This window comes from Cotesia glomerata, linkage group LG5, assembly GCF_020080835.1.
Source record: "Cotesia glomerata isolate CgM1 linkage group LG5, MPM_Cglom_v2.3, whole genome shotgun sequence".
NCBI lineage: Eukaryota > Metazoa > Arthropoda > Insecta > Hymenoptera > Braconidae > Cotesia > Cotesia glomerata.
This window is the reverse complement of record NC_058162.1, coordinates 8947683-8971236: the sequence shown is the minus strand read 5'-3', so window position 1 is coordinate 8971236 and position 23554 is coordinate 8947683. Positions and strand designations below refer to the sequence as shown.

At 34.1% G+C, this 23554-nt stretch overlaps 3 protein-coding genes across 4 annotated transcripts in view; 2 read left to right on the top strand and 1 right to left on the bottom strand.

Moving 5' to 3' along the window:
• LOC123265089 (flocculation protein FLO11) overlaps positions 1 to 5547 on the top strand; it is a 28923-nt gene extending 23376 nt beyond the window's left edge. For both annotated transcript variants that reach the window (XM_044728694.1, XM_044728693.1), the window contains one exon: positions 4105 to 5547. In XM_044728694.1, coding sequence (XP_044584629.1) covers positions 4105 to 5403 — 1299 coding nt within the window. In that variant the 3' untranslated portion in view covers positions 5404 to 5547. The remainder of the gene's footprint in view (positions 1 to 4104) is intronic.
• Positions 5548 to 7391: 1844 nt separating this feature from the next.
• Positions 7392 to 9500, top strand: LOC123265384. The gene is made up of 2 exons (XM_044729104.1): positions 7392 to 7725; positions 9403 to 9500. Exons 1-2 carry the CDS (start codon positions 7476 to 7478, stop codon positions 9498 to 9500), a joined length of 348 nt encoding a protein of 115 aa, XP_044585039.1. The 5' UTR covers positions 7392 to 7475.
• Positions 9501 to 16866: 7366 nt separating this feature from the next.
• On the bottom strand, positions 16867 to 21549 carry LOC123265383 (piggyBac transposable element-derived protein 4-like). Its single transcript, XM_044729103.1, has 4 exons — positions 21474 to 21549; positions 20774 to 21326; positions 20348 to 20662; positions 16867 to 16915 (listed from the first exon to the last, which is right to left on the bottom strand). The coding sequence occupies exons 1-4, from the start codon at positions 21547 to 21549 to the stop codon at positions 16867 to 16869; spliced, it is 993 nt and encodes a 330-aa protein (XP_044585038.1).
• Between the last annotated feature and the right edge of the window lie 2005 nt (positions 21550 to 23554).

Here is a 23554-nt window from a genome sequence, read left to right as displayed (position 1 = left end):
GTCCACATCTGATGCAGAGTTTAGACTGGTCTACTTGGCTGTATGTGTGTGTGTGTGTGTGTGTGTGTGTGTGTGTATGTAAACCTCTTATAACTTTTGAACGGCTCGGCCGATCGGATCGAAATAGGTGGCGATCCAAATAGTATCCTTGCCAATAAATTTCGTGAAAATTTAAATCGATTCGGTTGGCTAGATTTTGAGAAATCTCAAAAATAAAATTTTCAAAAAATCGTTTTTTTGGAGTAACTTCTAAACGGCTTCACCGATCAATTCCAAAAACTAATCAGCTCTTAAGCTTGAAAAACCACGTCGATTGCCACCAGTCCCATCAAAATCGGTTGATTCGTTGGAGAGTTATCGAAAACGGAAAATTTCGAAAAAAGTGTTTTTTTCACATAACCGAGATTTCTTTTCGGATCGTTTTTGACGAAATAAAATTATTATTAGAGCTAAAAAAATCACGTAGATCGCCACCAAGAACGTGGAAATTGGTTGATTGGTTCGTGAGATCGTTGTCGAAAAAATTCGGAAAAAGTGAATTTTTCAAATTTCTCTAAGATTTTCAGTTCGATCAGTTTGTGTTCAAAAGTATATCATAGATTCTAAAAAACTGCGTGGAATTATGCCAACCACATGAAAATCGATTCATTCATTTAGAAATTATTGTAGTTTGAAAATTCAAAAAATCCTGTTTTATTAAACTTCTACTCGGAGAAAAATTAATAATAGTATTTACTATACGAAAATATTAACTCCTACTATCTGAAATGGTAATAAAATTAATTAGTCACAAAATAATAGGTGTTATCATTGACAATTGTACTAGTTACTATTAATAATGGTAACGATTACTATCGAAAATGATAATTGTAATTATTAAAAATTATAACTGCTATAATCGAAAATGGTAACTGTAACCATCTCAGATTGTAAAAATTCTGAAAGAAAAAATAATATAAATTTATTTAATTTAATTCTTTATTTGCATCCATATTTTAGTTATGAACATTTTTTCCTTTAAAATATTAAAACAAATAATAACACAATCGTTTAAATCCATATATGATAAAAATTTCCAAATATTAGAGCTGTTATTGATTATTTTGAATGATTGACTATGATTATCAAAATAGCAATCATCCAAGATTTGGGTTACTAAAGAAGTTTTATTATTATCAATTATTAATATTTTTCAACAAGATAAAATAATGAAACATCATTTGATGGTTCCATTATAATTGAATTAATTGTAATCCTATCATCTATATTATTAAGAGAATATCATTAAGAGAAAATACTCTATCTCTAGATTCATAATTAATAAATGACCTTATATCTTGTGAATTATTGACATTTTTACAGATATAAGCTCACTCTGACATTATACTTTTCGAGACCTTTCATTTGAGTACCCACATCAATTTTTCATATATTTATATATTATATATATATGTATATATGAAAAATATATAAAAAGGCATGTCGGTACTCAAATGAAAGCTCGTTATGATTGTAATATCGGGATGAGCTTATATCTTTATAAATGTCAATAGTTAAGAAAGTAAAGTACACTTTAACGAAAATCATTATACAATTAAGCAAAATTTTATTTACTATAGTTCGCAATTCTTGGCAGTCACATAGGGACTGCAGGTTGCTTGTTTTGATAATTTGTGCATTGAATTTCTTCAACAGAATGCATAACTTGAACAGGTCAATGAGTTTATTTCATCTGCTAGCTTTAAGAATATCATTTAATTCAATGCAGAAGAAAAATTACACGTAGTCAAGCTGATTCGGTGCATTTCAAAATACGATACCATCAACTGGAGCAAAGAGTATGCTCTCTTTAATTGCAATTGTTGAAGGGAAAATTTTAATTTAAATAATTAGATAATTATGATTAATAATTAGTTTAAAGCTTCATTGTATTCAAAATTTTTTTTTGAAAATCTTAGATTTTTTGAAAATTATGTTTTTTAAAAATTTTTTGTAAGATTAAAATTTTTTTTTTGAAATTTTAATTTTTTTGAAATTTGAATATTATTGAAAATTTTGATTTCTTTGGAAATTTAATTTTTTTTTTCGAAAAATTTGGCGTTGAAACTTGTTTTAGACAAATAAAAATTTAAATATACATTCAATCCCGATTTTTTGTGTACTACACTGCGCTACAATTGCTTTTAGTTCATTCAGAAATGCATCCACGCTAACGAAAATTTTTAATTTTTTAAATATTTTTTACTAGCTTAGATAGTAGCTATTATTATTACTGATGGTAACTGAAACCATCAGGTTATATTAGGAATTACGATTTTAATAATAGTAGTAACTAGTTAAAATAATAATAGCTATTATTACTGATTACCATCATAATAGTAGTAGTAACCATCAGGATGGTAATTACTACAATTCAGATGGTTTACATAATTATTTAAATAATATTTACTGCTATCGAATTCAGTTAATAAATTTTAGCATAACTAGATAGTAAACTCTACTATAAAATTTTCTCCGTGTATCAGACTTTTGAGCTTGAAGAGCTCAAAAGCATACAAAAGCTATTTCTTTGAGCTCGGAGAGCTCAAAATAACACACAAATAGTATATTTGAGCTCGAAGAGCTCAGAAGCGTCATAAGTGAAATTTCAAGCGTTTAGGTATGGAATTGGCGGGAAGTTGCAGGGATGGCCTTTAGGGTCAACCGTTTTCCAGATTTTTTTCTCTTGAAGCAGTTAATTTTTAACTTCCCGCTAAGAAAATCAAAGATTTTCGAAAAATCGGGAAGTTATTGGTTTCACCCCGTTTTTCCAAAATCGAGTTTTCAACGGATGTTAACGTTTTGAGGTCCTAGGAAGCCTCCCCGAATGTTTCCGCGATGATGTCCGCACGTCTGTGTGTGTGTGTGTGTGTGTGTGTGTGTGTGTGTGTGTGTGTGTGTGTGTGTGTGTGTGTGTGTGTGTGCGGCCGTATGTGAACCTCTCATAACTTTTGAACAGCTTGACCGATTTTATCGCGGTTGGCGCCATTCGAAAGGGCTTGACTAAACTTAGATTTTGACCATAATTTGGACCGATTCGAAAAAGTAGATTTTAAGAAATCTTGAAAAAACTGCAAAAAAAAATTTTTTCAAATGCGGTTTTTTTGGAATAACTTTTAAATGGCTTAACCGATCGATTCCAAAAACTAATCAGCTCTTAACATAAAAAAAAAAACACGTCGATTGCCGCCAGCCCAGTCAAAACCGGTTAATTCGTTCATGAGTTATCGTTAACGAAAAAAATCGAAAAAATCGTTTTTTAAGAATTACTTTGAAATTCCTTGTTCGATCACTTCAAACTTGAAGGTTTTTCATGAGGCTTTAGAAACTGCGTTGAATGCTACCAACCACGTAAAAATCGGTTCATTTATTCAAAAGTTATTAAAAACTGATTAAAAAGTATTGAGACAAAGAAAAAAGTATTGGTTTTCTAGGCAATCCAATACTTTTCAATACTTTTTTCTTTGTCTCAATACTTTTTTTTATTCAGGGATATTTTTGAATTCGAAGAGCTTAAAAACGTAATAAATGCAGTTTTGTGCGCTTAAGTATGAAATGAGCGGGAAGTTGCAGGGATGGCCTTTAGGGTCAACCGTTTTCCTAATTTTTTTTTTTTTTTGTTTGACTAAGGGATATTAATGATAAAATGAAAAATTTCCAATTTAATCAACAAGTTTTTATGTTAATCATTATTAAAGTAGACTTCTTTTAAACATAAATAAAAAAAACTAGTATGTATCATAAACTTTTTCGATATTCTTACAAAATCTTCCTTATTCTAAAATTGAGAGCTCTCAATTGTCTACATAATTTCGAAATTAATAAAATTATTCATCTCAAATATAAAGAATGTATTAAGTACTGTTTCATTAAATTCCTAGGTCTTATTACCCTACCACACTTAAAATGTTTAATTTTATTTTCGTTCATCGTAAAAATGATCATTTTTTTTTATGTTTTCGATAAAATCTTAAATAATGATTAACATCAAAATTTATCAATAATTTTCTTTTTATTACAAATTACTAAATAACTCTTTTTAACTCAACTCATTAAACTCCACAGATACCCGGCAAAAGAAGAAGAGTAAGAATCCGCGTACGTCCATCACCACCGGATGACTTTGTAACCGCTGAGTCCCAGCACTTTAACTCAGCAGTAAACAACCTCGTGCAAGAGCAAGCTAAACCCAACGAAATGTCCTCACAATACAACAGTAATCCAAACTACGAACCACCGAGTTCAGAAGTTTCAACCGAATCAATAACTACCACCCCAACAACCACCAGCGTAACTCCAGATTCAACAACTATTATCACCGAAACTAAAGAGCAGAAACATGAAACACCAGAATCTGCGTCAATTCTACCTATTAATGAAACAACTGAACTAGTAAAAAGCGACAGTGATGATTACAATCCAGGAGTCACCGAAACTACCGAAAGTGCGCAAACAACCAGCTACGAGACCACCACTTTTGTTGAATCTTCCACGGAATCGACTACAGTTCCAATTCCTCCCGAAATCCCTCGCAAATCCTGGGACTCGACAAAAGCCTACACTGACTGGCTCATGCGAAAAATGGAGAAAACCCTCAAGTCTGAGCAGTTCCTCAAGAAGACTTCAGCCAAAGAAGATAAGGAAGCTTATGAAGGAGAAGAAGAATATCCGAAAAATCATCGAAGCGAGTGGAGTGAAGTTCGGTACCCCGACCGCAGTATTTTTGGGTTCGGACGATCTGAAAAACAGGAAGACACCACCACCACCACCACCACCAGCAGCACCACTCAGGTACCGGGGGTTGTTTCCAAGGCTGAAGGTGAATCAAGTGTCGGAGCGATTTCAGATTATGTGCAAGCTATTTTTGATAGCATGAAAACCGCGGATGAGGAACACGCGATCCTTGACAACGCTCCGGATTTGTGGGATGATGAAAGTAAGCCTACCACTCAAAGTCACTCTACTTCTGTTTCTATTTCTGGTTCTGGTTCGACTACTTCAGAGTCTACAACGCCCACAACAACGGCAGCTCCAGAAACTACTGCTGCTACCGATGAGTCGATGATCGATAATCAACATGAAGAGGACAAGGATAAGCTTGACAAGGAGACAAAGACAATGCTCGATGAGCGTAAAGAGTCCACGAGCACTATTAATCCCAGTAATGAGGGTACTGGGAGGGTACCTAGTATTCTAGACATGTTGGTTACTACAACAACCGAGCCCCCGACTTCCAAGAATTCCTCCGCATTGTTGGGCGCGATCCTCAGGACCTCGACCTCCACCAAAGTCTCCCACATGACGGAAATTTGCTATCGAGGTCGCTGTGTTATGACCAAGCCTAACAAGGACTCCCGAAGATGATTCTGATTAAATTTTGTACTTTGTTTTTATTTTTTAGTTATTTATTATTGAATTTTTGGTACATTTTTTGTCTATGGCTTATTTATGATTATTTATTTAACTAACAGAAATTTTTTTATTTTTTAGGGATAGAGAGTTTTAATTTGAAATTGCACGCCTCAAAATGAAAATATAAGTAATTTGTTTTAATGATTAATTTTAATTGTTTCTAAAAATTTATTATTTTTTTACAATAGAAATTTATTTGTGGATTATAAATTGAATTTTTAGGCGTGCAAAAATGAAACTCTGACAAAAATTAATTAACTTTTAATGGAAAATTTTAACCAAAGTTTATTTACCACTAAAAAATGTACCGAAAGTTTATGAATCAATAAATTTAACTCCTAGCGTTAATGGATAAATAAAAAATTTGAATCTAAAAAGCTCTGCTTGGCAAATACTATTCACCAGCCATCAGAATAATTTATTTACGCTCGTTATAATGTCAGCAACGTTCCAAACGCGACATATGTGACACATGACGGACATCATCGTAACACTATATTTTCTTATCACACCAAATTGCTCGCTTAATCGATCCACTTTGTGCAAACACCCCGAGTAGAGTGTTTAACATAAATTATTCATGTCTTCTTATTTTTATCACTAGCATTTTAAAAAATCATAATCATAATCATTAATGTTATTATAATTTATCTTTACTTACAATTTATCTGTAATATATGATAATAATATTAATTGATAATATTAAATAAATAAATTTATGTAAATCGTACAATGTACATTTTTATTATTAAAAGTAATATATAATTTATAATAGTTACTGGCTTGAAATTCAGTATTAAATGTACAAGCCGATGTACTTTAATAAAATAAACAAAATTATACTTATCTGTTTATTTTACTACTTTCATTAACATTATTAATATTTCAGAACACCCATTTTTAATATTTTTTTGTTCATAAGGTTATGGGCCCAGTTGTTAATAATTTGGTAATTTCTTTCAAGTAATTATAAAATAAAAAATTACAAAATTTGAAGAAATGCAACTCAATATCATTAATTATTATTTTCCAAGTAGAGATAATGACATGAAAGTAATTGAATAAAAAATTGAAAAATTAATTTTTAAAGAAACTAATTCACAATTTTTTTTAACATGTTCTATTATTTGGCAAATTAAAAATAAAAACTGGTTTGATTTTTAAAAAATTGAATTTAATGAAAATTTTAGATTCAGAAAATTTTTCAATAAAAATTTAAAAAGTTTTATGAAATTCAATCTTTTCTAAATTGAACTAGTTTTTAACAGTTAAAAAAAATAAAAATATTAATTCTAGGATTCTTTTTGTTGAAGAAATTATTATAAAAAAATTATAACAAAAATTCCATATGCAGAAGGTTTGAAAAACTCATATTAAAAAAAAAATATATTCAACACTCATTTAATTGCTAAAAAAAGTAAAAAAATTGTCAAAAGTTTGCTGATTTTATTAATATTTGAATTTATAAAACTAGTTTTATAATAAAAACCAAAAATTTCATCAAACTAAAAAATAAATCTTAAAAAAGATAAATAATTGTACTGTGTTTGAAAACTGGGTCTCCTGCCTTAAATTCTTTAAAAAGTGATTCATCGAGGCTAAGTAGAAGGATAAGGGTAGTTTTTTACTGTCTTTAGATAAAGATTAAGATAAACTCGGAATGAAAATATAAATAACATAAAGTATGAGTATATAGATCCAACAAACATCTATCTAAATAAAAATGTATATACGGAAACGAATAGAGATAAGTATTTTTAATGAAGGGTTGTTCATCGATTGAGGGCGCATGCTCAGTATATTCCGTCGTATATGGCGCGTACAACCACAAAAATAGTATAATTCTGCGCACCTAGTCGTAGACGAGGGGTGAAAAGCAGACAGAGAGGAAAGTTAAGTTTTAAGGGTGAGGGTTGTAGGGTTGGTTTTGCGACAACGACGCCATGCGGGAATCAGTATAAGCGGTCGGGTTGTAGGTGAAAGGACCTCAATAACGAGTTCCAGCCCAATCCGGGTTGCTAATTATGCCAGGCGGCGAGGGGTCCGACACCCCCTTTAATTTACACCCTTGTGTTAATGCTAATGCTAATGTTAATGTTAATCAAAATGACAACGCTACCGATCACAATGAAGGACGTTTACATACGGACAGTGACTCTGTCAGGAATGATAGCTTGTGCGCGGATGATAATTATGGTGATAACTCGATGACAATTGGTGATGGGGTAAGGAGAAGAAAGGTCATACGGGTTGCCAAAGAAACGCTTGATAAGGGTAAGACTTTGTTTATTTTCAATTTAAACTCCGGTTTTTCTGCTGTTCGATTTTTTTTTTCTAAGACAAATATGGTTGGTTGACATTTACGGGGAGGAATTTTATGGGTCAAGTTGTAAATCGACACGTGGATTGAGATGGTGCAATTTTTACGTTTTTTTGAAGGATAAAGTGATAATGATAACTATACTGTACGGCATTTTATTAGGTAATATTGATGTATGTTTGGGGAGTTTTTTGGCAGAAGCTAAAGTCCTCTCGAATTGGTCGGCCTACTTACGGTGACCGAGTTCGTTCGATAAAAGAGAATGAGGAAAGAAAAAGACACTAGGTCTTAGTTCTTAGTTTGTTTTTTTTTTCTTGTGCTTAGATTAAAAAAGAATGAAAAACTGCTGATACAGTTGTGATATAAAATTTTTGATGTTGAATATTTAGCTGTAATGGTTCATGAAAATTTTACCAAGTTGATAAATTTTTATGGATATAAGATTGGGATCTTTTTTTTATATAATACGGAAATTAATCAGAATCTAATGTATGACAATTTTCAGCATTTTTTTACGGAAATTTTCGGGAAGAAAATTTGGAAAATTTTCTATGTTTTTTGATAGAAAAAATAACTTGATCCAAGGGAAAAAATTTTTGAACATACGAAGATTATTTAAAGACTTTTTGGGTCTTGAATGAAAAAGATTTGAATTAAATGATATTTATTTAAGCAAAGAAAATAAATTTATTCAATAATTTTTTTGCCCGATTCAAGGTAAAAAATTAATTAAAATTATTTTCTTGGTTTAAGATTTTTCCGTTTGGATAACATTTATTTTCTTATTAAAGTAAAAAACTAAAAAAAGAAAAAAAGCTATGATTAACTTTTTTAAAAGATAGTTTCTTGGAATTGATAAATTTTCAAAATAAAATTGAAAAATTGTTTTGATGATTTCAATGTTATTTTTTTATTTAGAAATTTGTAAATAACAAAAATTGGTTACTCATATTTTAAGGGAGATTCATTAAAATTGGTAGCTTTAATTTTTATAATAAAAATTTCATATAAAAAAAGTTTTCTCTTGTTTCTTTAAATTCGTTCACCCGGAATTATGTTCACATTGTAAAAAATCGCGAGTGAATTCAGATTAAAAGATAAAACACCCACGGCGTAAATTTTGAGTTTTTCTTTACACCAAAATGAATTTTTATTGAACTAAAACAAGGTTTATATGCCAAAATGCAAACAAATACCTCAAACAAATTATCTCGAATTTAAATTAATAAAATTGTTTACTTTAATGTTACTAAAAATAACTTTTATATGACAATTATTAAGATTTCTTAGCAAATAAATTATTATTGACAGAATTTTCCAAGAAATGCTGCTTGTAGAAATTAAAAAAAATATTGATGCAATTTTGTTAATATTAAAATTTATTTATTATATCAAACTAAAGAAAAAGGCAATATCAATTTTAGAAATTTCTAATTACGCATTTTATACGTATTTTATTTTGTAATTTTCAAACAAATAATTATTTTTTTATTTTAATCAATAAAAATAAATAAAGAATTCACTTCGCGAAGTTTTTTTTATTAATCCTATAAACAAAATCATTTTCGGAGTAAGTTTCACTCTGGAGAGATTTAATTAGTTAAAATTGTTAAAACTTATTTTACTTACAGCTTCGCGGCTGCTGAGGCGAAAGATACCCTGCACTGGTCATCTGATGACTCCCCGCCGCCTATGGATCCAAAAGGTTCCAACTCAAGTGAGTAACTAGAAAAAATAAAATTATAAAATTATTTTTACAAGTTATTATTGAAATATGACATCATATTATTATTTTCTCGGGTTAGAGCTTTAGCTTTCAAACGCTGAGTCAATAATGCAGCGTTATGAGCGTTTGTTTTAATACTAAAGCTTGTGGTGGTAGTTAGCAAACTTTACTTAGGTTTCTATTATTTATAGAAAAACGGTGTCAGAAAAACGTTAATTTTTTTTTTATTCATCGCTATAACTAGAAAATATTTCGTTCGGAAAAATTCAACTTCAATTTTTTTCGCTCGAATTGACCCGAAGCAAGAAAAGATATATTTTTTTTTTTTTTTTTTTTTTTTTCAACTCTTCACAAGGAATGGTGCAAGAAATTCATTTCCTACAATAGTCAAAAAAAGTAAATTCAAAAAAGAATAAAACCTCCGAGGGTTGAGTTTTTATTTTTTACTTGTAGTCATTTTATCAGTAATGGTTTTTCTAGCAATTGACATCTAGCTTTTTTCTCTTGTCTGTTCTCATTTTTTATTTTTATTGTTACAATAGTTTTTTTTATCCATATAATGTAAAAAATTTTTATTCATATCTATAAGGTTGTATCAAAAAAATTATAATCAATTTTTTTTTAAATGTTTTATAAGTTTTATCGGAAAATGCAAAAATCAAGATCCTGTCAAAATTTAATTTAAACCTTTCCGTAATTAATATTTTAAAATTAAAAATCAAAAATTTCCCTTTTTCTGTTTAAACAATACAGGAAATATTTTGTATACTTTGGAATTTTATCTCGTCACAAAAGAAGGATTCTTATGATTTTTTTCTAAATTGATTTTTCTTAAAGTTTTTCAAGTTTAAGGTTAGACAAATCCTAAATTTTAAAATTCTGTTTCATTTTCAACGATATTATTATAATGCAAAATAAAATTTCTCAGCTATTTTGAAAAATATTATGATCAAAAATTGAAAACAAATAAGGTCGAAAAATAAATATTTATATTTATTTATTTTAATAAATATCAAATAACAATATTGTGAACTGAAAACGTGAATATAATGGGCAGCTATTATTGAGACAGAAATGTTACGGGCATGTAGAATCGATTAAACATCGTATCGGCAATCATATAATGCATATAATGGATGGCTATAACGCTCATGTCAATTATCTGGGATATTACATTAAAATTCTTGTTTAGTATGTGTATCTGGTGCATAAGTGAGTGTCTCTGCTCATAAATTTTTACATAGATGTACTTTTAGTCTAAATTTTATATGTATGTGCATGCACATGAATATGAAGAGCCATTAATGCAAGGATTTTAGGACACGAATATGTACTCAACGTAAGTTCTTATCTAACTGGTCACATGCAAAAGCTGTCGCCCGAAATGAATCGTTTTCGCAGGTCTTTTTATTTCATATATTTTCTGCTTACCCAGCAAAACCACACTGTTCAACTATTTTCATTCGCGACTTCATCCGAGTGAATTCAACCATTTTTACACCCGACTGTTGAATTCGTCATTAATCAAGTAACACATTGCAGTTTTTTTGACACATCAGTCAAAAATAGCAGAAATTTTTTCTTGCATTTATCAAGTTGCTATCTCAAGCTTAATTTCACAATAATTATCTTCTATCATAATGTAGTTAAGAATTATTACATAAACTTTTTTTTCATATAACCTGCATTGAAAATGTGAGTTTCAATGCCTGTTGAGCCAACCGAAACTAGACAATTTCAGACCAATGCGACTGTGCCGGGCAGGTATCAATTATTTCTTCCCGGCGGACAGAAAATGACGATTTTCTGTCTGCAAGGTGAAGTTGCAGCTTTATTTTCAATCCTATCAATTGTTTGTTTATTTTATACCTTTATAATTGTCATTATAACCGTTAAACTGTACTGACATATTATAATTCTGTTATTAAGCATAAATAAGAATGATAAAAGAAAACTTGTCAATTTACGAATAATGTTTGGTAAAAAATAAACTATTACTTTCTATTTTATTATAAGTTTCATAATAAAATGGTATTTTCGCTGTTCGTCTGAAACTATCTAGTTCTGGTTGGCTCCAGACATTGAAACTAGCATTTTTAATGCAACTTATATGAAAAATATAATGTGTGACGCGGAATGAAACACGATTTCAGACCGAGTGATGCCAGCCCTCGCTTCGCTCGGGCAGGCAACTTCACTCTGGTCTGAAATCGTTTTGTTTCATCCCTAGTCACACAACATACTATTTTTCAAGTTGAAAATTTTATTTTGAATTAATTTAAATTCAATTGTCCTTAACGTGCAATTGTTTGAATAAATAATTCTTATAAAAAAAATAAAAATTGAATTAGAAAATTGAGCTCATATTTTGAGGAATAAGAAAGGAGGAAAACATTTTCCAACTATTCTTGATTACGCTTTCCATCTGTTGAGTCAACTAGAATAATTTAACATGAATATGCAGTATTTAATTAGAAACGCGGTTTATGTTATGTTTTCAAGTAGAATAAATAAATAAAATGAATAAAGAAAATTTTTTTTTCAAACTTAAGTTTTTACTTTTCATAAATAAAATAAAAGGAGATATTTATGTATTATAACATTATGATTGACAAAAACTGTAATTCATTTTTAATCAAGTCCAGAATTTTAAATTTTTTGTATTGTACGGAAGGGGTCATTTGATAATAACTTTTTATGTGAATCATTTAACACATGCGAGTGCATAAATCAATATTTACTGGTTGTGCCGTATTTATTCAAGAATTCGTCGAAAGTATTTATTTTTATCCAACACAATAACAGTGAATCTCTTTGATATATCTCTCTTTGGTTCAACTGTAAATTTGTTAAATATATTATTAATGTAATGACCTAATGACACTAATGACATTTATTCAGAATAATTAACGCTAAAATATGTGAGTTTAATGGCGAGAAAAAATTACAATTTAAATTATTGTTTCATTTAAATTCAACCCTGGATGTTGAAAATCCATAAAAAGTTCAAATTTCTGCATAAAATATAACAATTTTTTATGAAACTCCAGTCTCTGCAGTGAAAAAAAATATAAAAAAAAAAAAAAATTAGGAAAACGGTTGACCCTAAAGGCCATCCCTGCAACTTCCCGCTAATTCCGTTAATACCTGGCCGCTTTTTTGAGCTCTTCGAGCTCAAAAGTACAATCTGTGTGTTGTTTTAAGCTCTCCGAGCTCAAAAAGATACCTTTTCTATGCTTTTGAGCTCTTTGAGCTCAAAAGTCTGATAGAAGTTTCATGGAACACTATTTTTTGAATGTTCATACCGCAATAACTTTTGAATGAATGAACCGATTTTTACGCGGTTGGCGGCATTCTACGTAGTTTTTTAAGCCTTATGAATAATTTCTAAGTTTCAATTGGTCAAACTAGAAATTTCGGAGTAACTCTGAAAAAACACTTTTTTCGGTTTTCTTTCGTTCACGATATCTCTCGAACGAATCAACCGATTTTGACCAGCTTGGTGGCAATCGACGTGGTTTTATGATGTTAAGAGCTGATTAGTTTTTGGAATCGATCGGTAGAGCTGTTTGAAAGTTATTCCAAAAAATGTCGAAGTTATGTTGAAAAAATCCTTATTTCCAAATATTTCGTCGAGGATATCTCTCGAACTAATCAACCTATTTCCACGTTTTCGGCGGCAATCGACGCGGTTTTTTAACTTCTGAAATTATTCTCTATCATCATATCGATCCGAGAAGAAATGACGAAGTTATGTGAAAAAAACAGTTTTTTCGGTTTTATTTCGTTCACGCTATCTCTCGAACGAATCAACCGATTTTGACCGGATTAGCGCCGATCGGCGTGGTTTTTTGACGTTAAGAGCTGATTAGTTTTTGAAATTGATCGATCGAGCCGTTTAAAAGATATTCCAAAAAAACCACTTTCAAAAATGATTTTTTTCTAATTTTTTTTGAGATTTTTCAAAATTTCTCAAAATCTATCGGTCCGAATCGGTTTAAATTCTCAATAAATCTAAGTTTGGCGAAGCCCTTTCGAATGGAACCAACCGCGATGAAATCGGTTCAACCGTTCAAAAGTTATAAGTGATTCACATACTTACACACACACACACACACACACACATACATACATACATACAGACATAGTGACAACCTCGCAGGGATAGTCAGGGAAGCTTCCTGTGATCTTCAAACGTCGAGATCTGATGAAAACTCGATTTTTGCAAAACGGGGTGAAAACAATAACTTCCCGATTTTTGAAAATCTGAGATTTTTAGCGGGAAGTTAAAAATAAATTATTGAATTTTTAATTAATACATAGATTTAAATTTTGGTGGAAGAATATTTATCAAAAAGGTAGTGTTGAAAAAAGATCCAACTATTGAGAGTATATTTGCTCTATATGTATGTGTAATATTTTGATTTTATGTTCTTATAATTAATCAATACTTAATTACATAGATTTTTTAATTTGTAAATTTTATTTAGCTCTTTTTATTTTCATTTTTTCTAAATTAATTTTTGATCGGATAATATACATATATTGCTATTTTCTATTGAAATTCTTTTAACGACTACACACACACACACACACACACACACAATCAACCAGTGGATGGATACAGTGAACCTACAACTGGCCAAGCAGAAGACCGAAGCAGTGCTTATTACCAGCCGAAAAGAAGTTGAAACAATTAAGATTAATGTCGGTGACCGAGAAATCACATCACAACCATTTATCCGTTATCTGGGAGTGATGCTGGATGCACGACTCAACTTCAAACAGCAGGTGGAACATGTCAGTGCCAAAGCGTCAGTAGTGAGGGCTAGTCTCGCACGGCTGATGCCTAACATCGGAGGCCCAATGCAGAGCAGGAGGCTACTATTGTCATCAGTAGTCACATCAGTGCTCACTTACGGAATATCCATTTGGGCTGATGCACTGGAAACCCAAGAATCATGGAGAAAAGCTGGACCAATATACCGACAGAGTGCCCTACGAGTAGCTAGTGCCTTCCGCACTCTATCAGAAGAAGCAGTGTGCGTCATTGCTGGAACCCTACCTCTTAGAGTTCTAGCAGAGGAAAGACGGGCCCTTTACCAACGAAAAAGGTCAACTGCACTGAGCCCGGAAGAACTTAGAATTGAAGAACGGCAAAAGAGCATAGGCCGATGGCAACTACAATGGGATGCTGCAGAGAAGGGTAGGTGGACGCACCGTCTCATACCTCGGGTCGACATTTGGCTTAACCGGAATCACGGTGAGGTCAATTACTATCTTACGCAGATGTTGTCGGGACATGGGTGTTTTCGAGAGGATCTACACCGCTTTAAGCACGATGACTCTTCGAAGTGCCCGTCCTGCCCAGGAGCTGCTGAAGACGCGGAGCACGTCTTCTTTGTATGTCCTCGTTTCGATCCACAGCGTGAAGAACTGGAGAGGATCCTGAACCAGAGAATGCAACCAGATTCACTAGTAGAAGCAATGTTGTCATCAGAAGCTGCCTGGAACGCTACCAACACGTTTGCAACAGAAGTCCTTAAAGACTTGCGTTCCACCGAAAGAAAAAGAGCAAATAGCAGAAGATAGAAGGAAGATAGTTAACACCTTAGCCACCAGAAGGAAGAGCAGTAGCTAGATCCTCCCTTCACGAAGTAATGCCTGACGGCGGTTTCCATGAGGGATTAGAGGAAAGAAGGAAAAGGGGTTTAGGGTTTAGTGGGTAGGGGCGTTAGTGTCGAATTAGTATGACGCTGCGTCGAGTCGCCACATATCCAGGCCAAACAGCTATGCCTAGAATCCGTAAAAAGGATTCCCCCCCCTACAAAAAAAAAAAACACACACACACACACACACACACACACACACACACACACACACACACACACATATATATATATATATATATATATATATATATATATATATATATACATATAGACACAGTGACAACATCGCGAGGGTAGTCAGGGAAGCTTCCTATGACCTTAAAACGTCGAGATCTGATGAAAACTCGATTTTTCAAAACAGGGTGAAAACAATAACTTCCTAATTTTTGAAAATCTTCGATTTTGTTAGTGGGAAGTTAAAAATGTCGCAGTGATTTTAAAAAAACACTTGTTTTCAAATCTTTTATTGACGATATCTTTTGAACTAATTAACCGATTTCTACGTTTTTGGCGGCAATCGACGCGGTTTTTTAAGCTCTATAAATTATGCTATGTCATCAAAAGTGATCCGAGAAGAAATGACGAAGTTATGTGAAAAAAACACTTTTTTCGGTTTTTTTCGGTTTTCTTTCGTTCACGCTATCTCTCGAACGAATCAACCGATTTTGATCGGGTTGACGCCGATCGGCGTGGTTTTTCAAGCTTAAGGGCGGATTAGTTTTTGAAGTTGATCGATAGAGCCGTTTAAAAGATATTCCAAAAAAACTACTTTCAAAAATGATTTTTTTCTTATTTTTTTTAAGATTTTTCAAGATTTCTTAAAATCTATCGGTCCGAATCGGTTCAAATTCTCAGGAAATTTAAGTTCAGCGTAGCCCTTTCGAATGGCACCAACCGCGATGAAATCGGTTCAACCGTTCAAAAGTTATAAGCGAGTCACATAGTCACACACACACACACACACACACACACACACACACACACACACACACACACACACACACACACACACACACATACATACATACAGACATAGTGACAACATCGCGGGGGTAGTCAGGGAAGCTTCCTGTGACCTTCAAACGTCGAGATCTGATGAAAACTCGATTTTTGCCAAACGGGGTAAAAACAATAACTTCCCGATTTTTGAAAATCTGAGATTTTTAGCGGGAAGTTAAAAAGTTAAGGTAATTCAAAAGATAAATTCTTTAACCAAGAAATTCAATTTGAAGAATTTCATTGTCTTGATTTAAGTAAAAAATTTTTGAACTGTAAATTTTTCTTGGCTCAAGTAGCATTATTGTCAATTCAGTACCAAAAACTGAATGAATCAATTGGGAATGTGAGTTTTCTTAATAACCAACAAAATTAACTCACAATCTGAACAGTCCAATAAAAATCTCAAACTAAAACCAAATTTTAATAACATGCCCCATTGAGGATAATTTAAATGACTAGTCTCAGTGGATACGCGAGCATTTAGTCACACACGACTTTACCTTAATTGTTATTATATAGAGCTAAACACTAACTTTGTCGTTAGTGTAGCGACAAACATGCATACGTTTACCTACAAAGGACGATGTATTCATTATACAGAAGCATGCTATAAAATCGATTTGTGTCACTGAACCCGCATGTTATATTTAAAACACTAATCCGAAATTTGCATAATTCCGTGACGTAAAAACTATCAATCACACGCTTTCATCTCTATCTTTATCAGAACTTCCATCTGCTTTTCGCCTTTATTATTATTATTATTATTATTATTATTATGTTATTAAATGCTCAGGGGGGTTGTCCCCGGAGTCCGATTCTCCGAGGGCCCAGCCTGAGCTCCATCCATTACTGCTGGACCACTCCGCACAACAAGGCGGTTAGTGATCACAGCAGGCCAAAGTCATTTTCCTAAGTAGACGGAGGGAACCTAGTATGACAGCCTTCTGCATCCTGACCGCCAAGAATTCAGCTTTTGATGAGCAAGCTGGAACTCTGGCAAGTGAGGATACAAAAGACTGTTTCATCCCTCCGAGGACGCCAACAATCAGGACGACGAGCTTGACACGGTAACCTGGGTAAAGTTTGCCAATTTCAAACAGGAGATCCTGATATATTTGTCTTTTGTGCTCTTCTTTGGCTGAGATGTTGTATTCAGCCGGGGCCGAGAACTCAATGACATAAATGTCACGAGTAGCCTTGTCGAAGAGCACAATATCAGGTTTGTTGTGATCTATCCGCCGAGTTGTTGCAAACGGCATGTTCCAATAAATTTTGCAACTGTCATTCTCAACAACCTGGGGAATATCTCCTGGCAGATAAGGCAGCACCGGTGTCACGTCAATACCGTAGCGGTGACGAAGATAGTAGTACAGTACTCTCAGGGCAGCATCGTGACGCTGGATGTATGTACCTCTCGCCAGCACAGGACATGCTGACAAAATGTGCATAAGCGTCTCCGGATGTTGTTTACACGCCCTGCAGGTCGTGTCCGGGAGCTGCACCTGGAGCACCTTGCTACGGTACTCTAGAGTGTTAATGACACCATCTTGGCAAGCAAATATGAACCCTTCAGTCTCGGACATCAGGCCAGCTGACTTTAAGAAGGAAAACGTCAGCTGGGTGGACAAGCCATGATCACGCACGTGTTTGAAGAACACGCTGTGCATAGACTTGTCCATCAGTTTGCCTAGGAGTAGTTTTTCCTCGGCGTTCCTGATGACGCTCTTGAATTCCTCCTTTCGGAGTTCCATAAGAGCGTTTATTTCTCCAAGACCAAGGGTTCTTGCCGCATATATTGCTGCCTTATACAAGAACGACCCCTCATGCGCATTCTCATGTTTATGAACAATTTGCATAAGAAAGTCATCCTCATCTGCAGTGAAATTGACAACTTCGTGTGTTAAACCCAGGACTAAACGATCGTGAAGCCGCTCCAAGCTCTGCAAACCTCTTCCACCGATTGACCGGGAGAGGTATAATCTGGCGACTGATGAATTGGGGTGCATGCTCCGGTTCATGTTGATAGTCTTACGGGTTCTGATGTCGAGATCTCGCAGATCCTTTCGGGCCCATTTTAAGATACCGAAAGAGTATAGTAAGACTGGGACAGCGAGCGTGTTAGTAGCGGAGACTTTATTTTTGCCGGAAAGTTCGGAGGACCAGATTTTCCGGAGTCTCCTAACATACTCGCTACGGAGAGTTGCTTGGACTTCGGAGACCGCATGCATGCGGTGCTCTTCCATTCCTAGATATCTATACAACTCTCCGGCGTCTAATTGTCTTAAAATGCTCCCATCTACCAACTCGACATCATCACCCGTAACAGAGCACTTACCCCTCGCCAGATGTACGACCGCACACTTGTCCAACCCATAAGACATTCCGACATCCCGCGTGTACTCTGCTACGATGTTAAGGGCCGCCTGTAGATGATCTTCATCAGCACTATACAGCTTCAGGTCATCCATATAAAGCAGATGGGTAATCGAGTATTTTCGATCACCCGGAGGCCCCACAGAGTACCCACGAGTTTTACGGAGAGCAACAGATATAGGCAGCAGTGAGATGCAAAACAGCAGAGGGCTCAAGGAATCACCTTGGAAGACCCCTCGTTTGTACTCTACAACTCCGGTTATGTGCAATGCGTTTCCACTTCCAATGTGAAAACGCGTTCGCCAGAGCTGCATTGTACGCCGAATGCATTCCACTATTTCAGGATTGATCCCCAGGCATTTGAGGAGATATAAAATCAACTCATGAGAAGTTGAGTCAAATGCCTTGCGATAGTCGATCCAGGCCATTGACAGGTTGCGTTGATAGTAGATCGCATCTTGTGTGACACATCGATCAACTATCAAGTTCTCTTTGCAACCTGACAGGCCTCTTTTGCTGCCACGCTGTTCATATATCTGTTGCCATACAGGTTCTATCTCCTGCAAAATACGGTTGTTTAAAATTTTTGTAAAAATTTTATAAACCGCATTCAAGCAGGTGATAGGCCTGTAATTCTTTGGGTCAGATAAGTCACCTTTTTTTGGTATCAGTACGGTTCGCCCTTCCACGAGCCAGTCTGGAATCGGTTCGTCAGCTCTAATGTACGATGTAAATATACGGGCCAGATGGAGGTGGGTAGAAGTAAACTTCTTCCACCAAAAGACATTTATGCCATCTGGTCCCGGGGCAGCCCAATTTTTGCTGTCATTTAGAGCTGAACGAACTTCATTCACACTGACTACAGGGCTCTCTTCATCAGCATTCTGTCAACGGTGTTCCCGACAGAATGCTTTAACCCTTTCACGGTTCTGGGCGTTTCTCCCACTCTTTTCCTACTCGCGGGGCAAGGGGACTGCACGCAATCCAGTGAGCGGAACGCAGGGGCGTATAGTAAAGGTTCTTAAAAAATAACTCTCTGACAAGAAAATGTTAAACAAATGTTTTTTTTTTTTATTTATCAACTTTGTTGGTACAGAAATTATAATTTATTTGTTATGAATATTCTTTAATTTTTTTATGTAATAAAACTTTGTACAGTGATAAAAAATTTAACTTGACTCAAGAGCAAGAATCTTAAACCAAGAACACTATTTTGAAGAAAAAGAATTTCTTGAGTCAAGATATAATTCTTGGTTCAAGAAAAATTTCTCGATTTAAGAATTTTTCTTCTTGCTTCGAGAGTTTTATTTTCTTTAAAATGGTGTTCTTGGTTCAAGATTCTTGATCTTGAGTCAAGTTAAATTTTTTATTAGTGTATACGTTAATATTTATACTCACTTTTTATCCTGTGAATGATATTTTGAGAAGCAATTAAATTTGCAAAGAGCTAGATTGCACTGTAAACATTCATATGACGATTGAATGAAATACCCACCTTTAGTTTTCCTTTTTTCATTCAAACATAAAGCACATGAGCGGTGTGGCCCATTAATTTTAGTTAAAATGCGAGAGTTCGAATTTTCACCTTCATAGACTGAACCTACTTTAACAGCAAGTTGCTTCTTTCGACTAGAAAAATTACCAATAAGTTCTTGACTTATTTTTTTATTAAACTCTAACTGTGATACTGGCTTCTCTTTTCCTTCGTTATAAATAATTTGACTATTCACAAGGCAGACGTCGATAAGAAAAAAAAAGTAATATTTCCACCATTTATTTGAAGATCGACTCGTAGAATAATACTTTCTTTTTTGATCAGCTAAATCAACTCCACCCATGTACTCATTATAATTAGCAACAGATTTAGGGCAAGGAAAATCGATGTATTTTTTATCTTTCTTGGAGTACTTTTTTACCACAACGGTATCAGTCGGATCACAATTGGTAGACAAAATCGAAACTGCCCGATTATCTTGCCAGATTGTAGCAGTAATTCTGTTACATTGCATTTGCCGAATGTCACCTCTTTCTAATTTTAAATCTTTGGGATTTTTTAATTCTTTCGGCCATTCTTTACGATTTGTTCTGATCGTGCCACAGGCGTAAATATTATTTTCACTAAGTGCATTAAATAATTTTATTGACGTAAAAAAATTATCACAATATAAATGATGATTTTTTAATCCAAAAAAATCAGATAAATTCAAAACAACTTGTTCACCAAGCAACCATTCTTTATTTTTCTCTTCTTTTTTTCCCAAGTAAGGTTTAGCGTCAAGTACATAGCCGGTTTTAGATTCAGCAATTACCCACATTTTTAAACCCCATGATGTTGGCTTATCCTTCATGTATTGCTTAGCCGAAAAATTACCTTTATATGCTATCATAGCTTCATCAACAGAAAGGTCACGATCAGGACGATAAAAATATTTAAATTTGTCTAAAATATTTAACAAAGGGCGGATTTTGTAAAGCCTATCGTAATCAGGTGATTTTAATGGAGGCATTTTTTTATTATCATTGAAATGAAGATAACGATTTATTGCTTTGAATCTTTTATAACTCATTGCTTTTTTTATCATTGGACATTCAACAAAGTCTGTTCCAAAATACATTTCGATCTGAGGTAATTTCACTATACCCATGTATATAATTACTCCGAGAAATGCTTCCATTTCTTCAATTGTCACAGGTGACCAATCTTTGTCTGAATGACCGTCATCGTTCATTTGTTGGGCATACAAATTAGTTTGTTCTGTTGCTATTTCAAAAAATTCTCTGTCTAAAAATAAGTTTAAATAATTTTTTTCATTGCTTTCTTCAGGCAACATGTGTAGAGATCCAACTAGACTAGTAAATGGTGCAACTTTTGTTTTTTTTATTTCATTAGACCATACACATCCTGTGAAAGCTTGATCTTGATTATTACTTTTATAATCTTCATCTTCGTCACTAAAAGAATAGCCAGAGCTATCACTATCATAATCTACGTTTTGATTTTCCATTGCACTAAATTATTATTAAATTTAAATGAAAACAATAACCTCATTAATAATTTACACGGTAAAGCTATAAAAACAATAAATACGGTCCTGAGTGAGCACGCGGCGGGCACGAAAATCTGGTGGCGGGAGTTAGTCCGCTCACGCGACTGGCTATCCCCACTCCGGGAGAAAAAGTACGACTCAGTCCGAATCGACCGTGAAAGGGTTAAAGTCGTGCAGAGCTGGAATATTGGCGTTCACGTTTGGTTGATCTCCATACAACTCAGTCCAAAAAGCTTCCACCCGCTCAGGTGTTGGATAATTCCCGGTAACATCGGTCTTTGGTGTCAGAAAGCGTGAAGGGCTGGATCGAAACAACGAGTTGTCGACCAACCGCTTCAGCCTTTTCTCTAGTGACTTTTTGGCAGTCACTAGAGCCCGCAATTTATTGAGAGACTCTTCCTTGATGACAAGAAGAGTACTCTTATTCAGTGTGTGATGACGCCACCGAAGTTCAGCAGCAATGCGCCGAATTCGAGGCGTGTATGCTCTTTGAGTTGTTTCAAACTCAATCACACACTGAATGCGGGAGACCTGTTTCCGGGATCTGTCAATTTTGAGTCCAAGTTGTGAGATGCGCTGTCTCAACCTTGCCTCGATCGAGAGACAATGTCTCTCTCTCGGAAAAGCCGAAACTGTTGCACCATACACAACCTGGCTCACAGTGAGCAGGGTGGAATCCTCCAGGATGTTTGCACGGAGATCTTCATTTACCGCTTCTAGCTGTTGTTGGGAGTAAGTTATCTTTTTAGATATACTTACTTGCCGTCCTATAGAGGGATTGTTGTCATCCAAGGAGGAACGGCGTCGCTCTTGGTGTAATTGCGCCGGAAAGGAAAGTCTATTAGACTGCCTTCTATCCGGCACAAGCGATCTTCTATTACGCCGAAGATAAGCGGCATAATTACGCAGGTGTTTAGGCGTAAAATGCTCTAGCTCCGGATGCATATCACTCCAAAGAGTGTGCATCCGGGCCATATAACCGCTCACCCCCGGCTCGCTACGTTGGTAGCACACCAAGAGGTCGACTCGTAGTTCCTCCGTCCACTTAAAGTAAGTCCTTAAAGCGCCAGGGTCGTCATCGTTCATCGGGTCCGGCGTGCTCCTCCCACCTGATGAATGGTCCTCATCCGAAAAGGACCGGTTGTGGGGAGCACTTCTGAGATTACGCCTTGTTGTAACTCAGTATTTCAATGCAGTGGGTAGTTGGCCCACTGCATCGGCTACGTCGTTCGCCTACAGACCTGGTGTTATGGTCTGCGTTTCCCGCGATGCGCCGCTTGGAGGCCACGTAGCAAGCACCGCTTATTATTATTATTATTATTATTATTATTATTATTATTAAAAGATAGATAGTTATTATTCTAAGCCGAATACTCCCGATCCAAATTCTTGAAGAATGACTAATTTTTTATTATTACTTCTTCACCATAATATTTTATCGGTATGAGGTCTCATACCATCAGAGAAAATTTAGGTGAAATTCACAATTAAAATTCGTTTATCGACAATTATTTTTAGAGAAAGATGTAATTTTTTCTACTCAGTGTAACTTTTTCAATAACTGAAAAAGTGTATCTACTTATTTTTACAATTATTAATAATAGAATAACAGCTATTAAAGAAAGACTAGATAGGTTCAGGTTTAATGAATGTTTAATAATTATTGATAAAATATTGGATAGAAATTTTACACCATCTCAAAAAATACATAAAAAATTACATAATTTCATAGAAAATAAAAACAATAACAGTAATATTAGTATAAATAGAAAATGGTTAATAAATAATAGTAATATTAATATACCTATAGAGATTGAAAATATTTTACAATATGGTCCAAAATTCAATTTAAGTACTAATAACCTCAATTTTAAAAACTTTGATATTATTGCTGATTTTGAAAAAAATATATACTTAGTAGATAAAAAAGACCAAGAGGAAGTTAGAGATAAATTTGTAGAGT

Bases quoted from the DNA above. Each gene is read 5' to 3' on its own strand.
- LOC123265384 (XM_044729104.1), top strand. From the start codon at position 7,476: ATGCCAGGCGGCGAGGGGTCCGACACCCCCTTTAATTTACACCCTTGT. The intron at 7,726-9,402 runs GTAAGACTTTGT...TTTTACTTACAG, and splicing joins CAAAGAAACGCTTGATAAGG to CTTCGCGGCTGCTGAGGCGA.
- LOC123265383 (XM_044729103.1), bottom strand. From the start codon at position 21,549: ATGGAAAATCAAAACGTAGATTATGATAGTGATAGCTCTGGCTATTCT. The intron at 21,327-21,473 runs GTAATAATCAAG...ACTTATTTTTAG, and splicing joins CGAAGATGAAGATTATAAAA to ACAGAGAATTTTTTGAAATA. The intron at 16,916-20,347 runs GTATTATTCTAC...ATAATAATAAAG, and splicing joins TTAGCTGATCAAAAAAGAAA to GCGAAAAGCAGATGGAAGTT.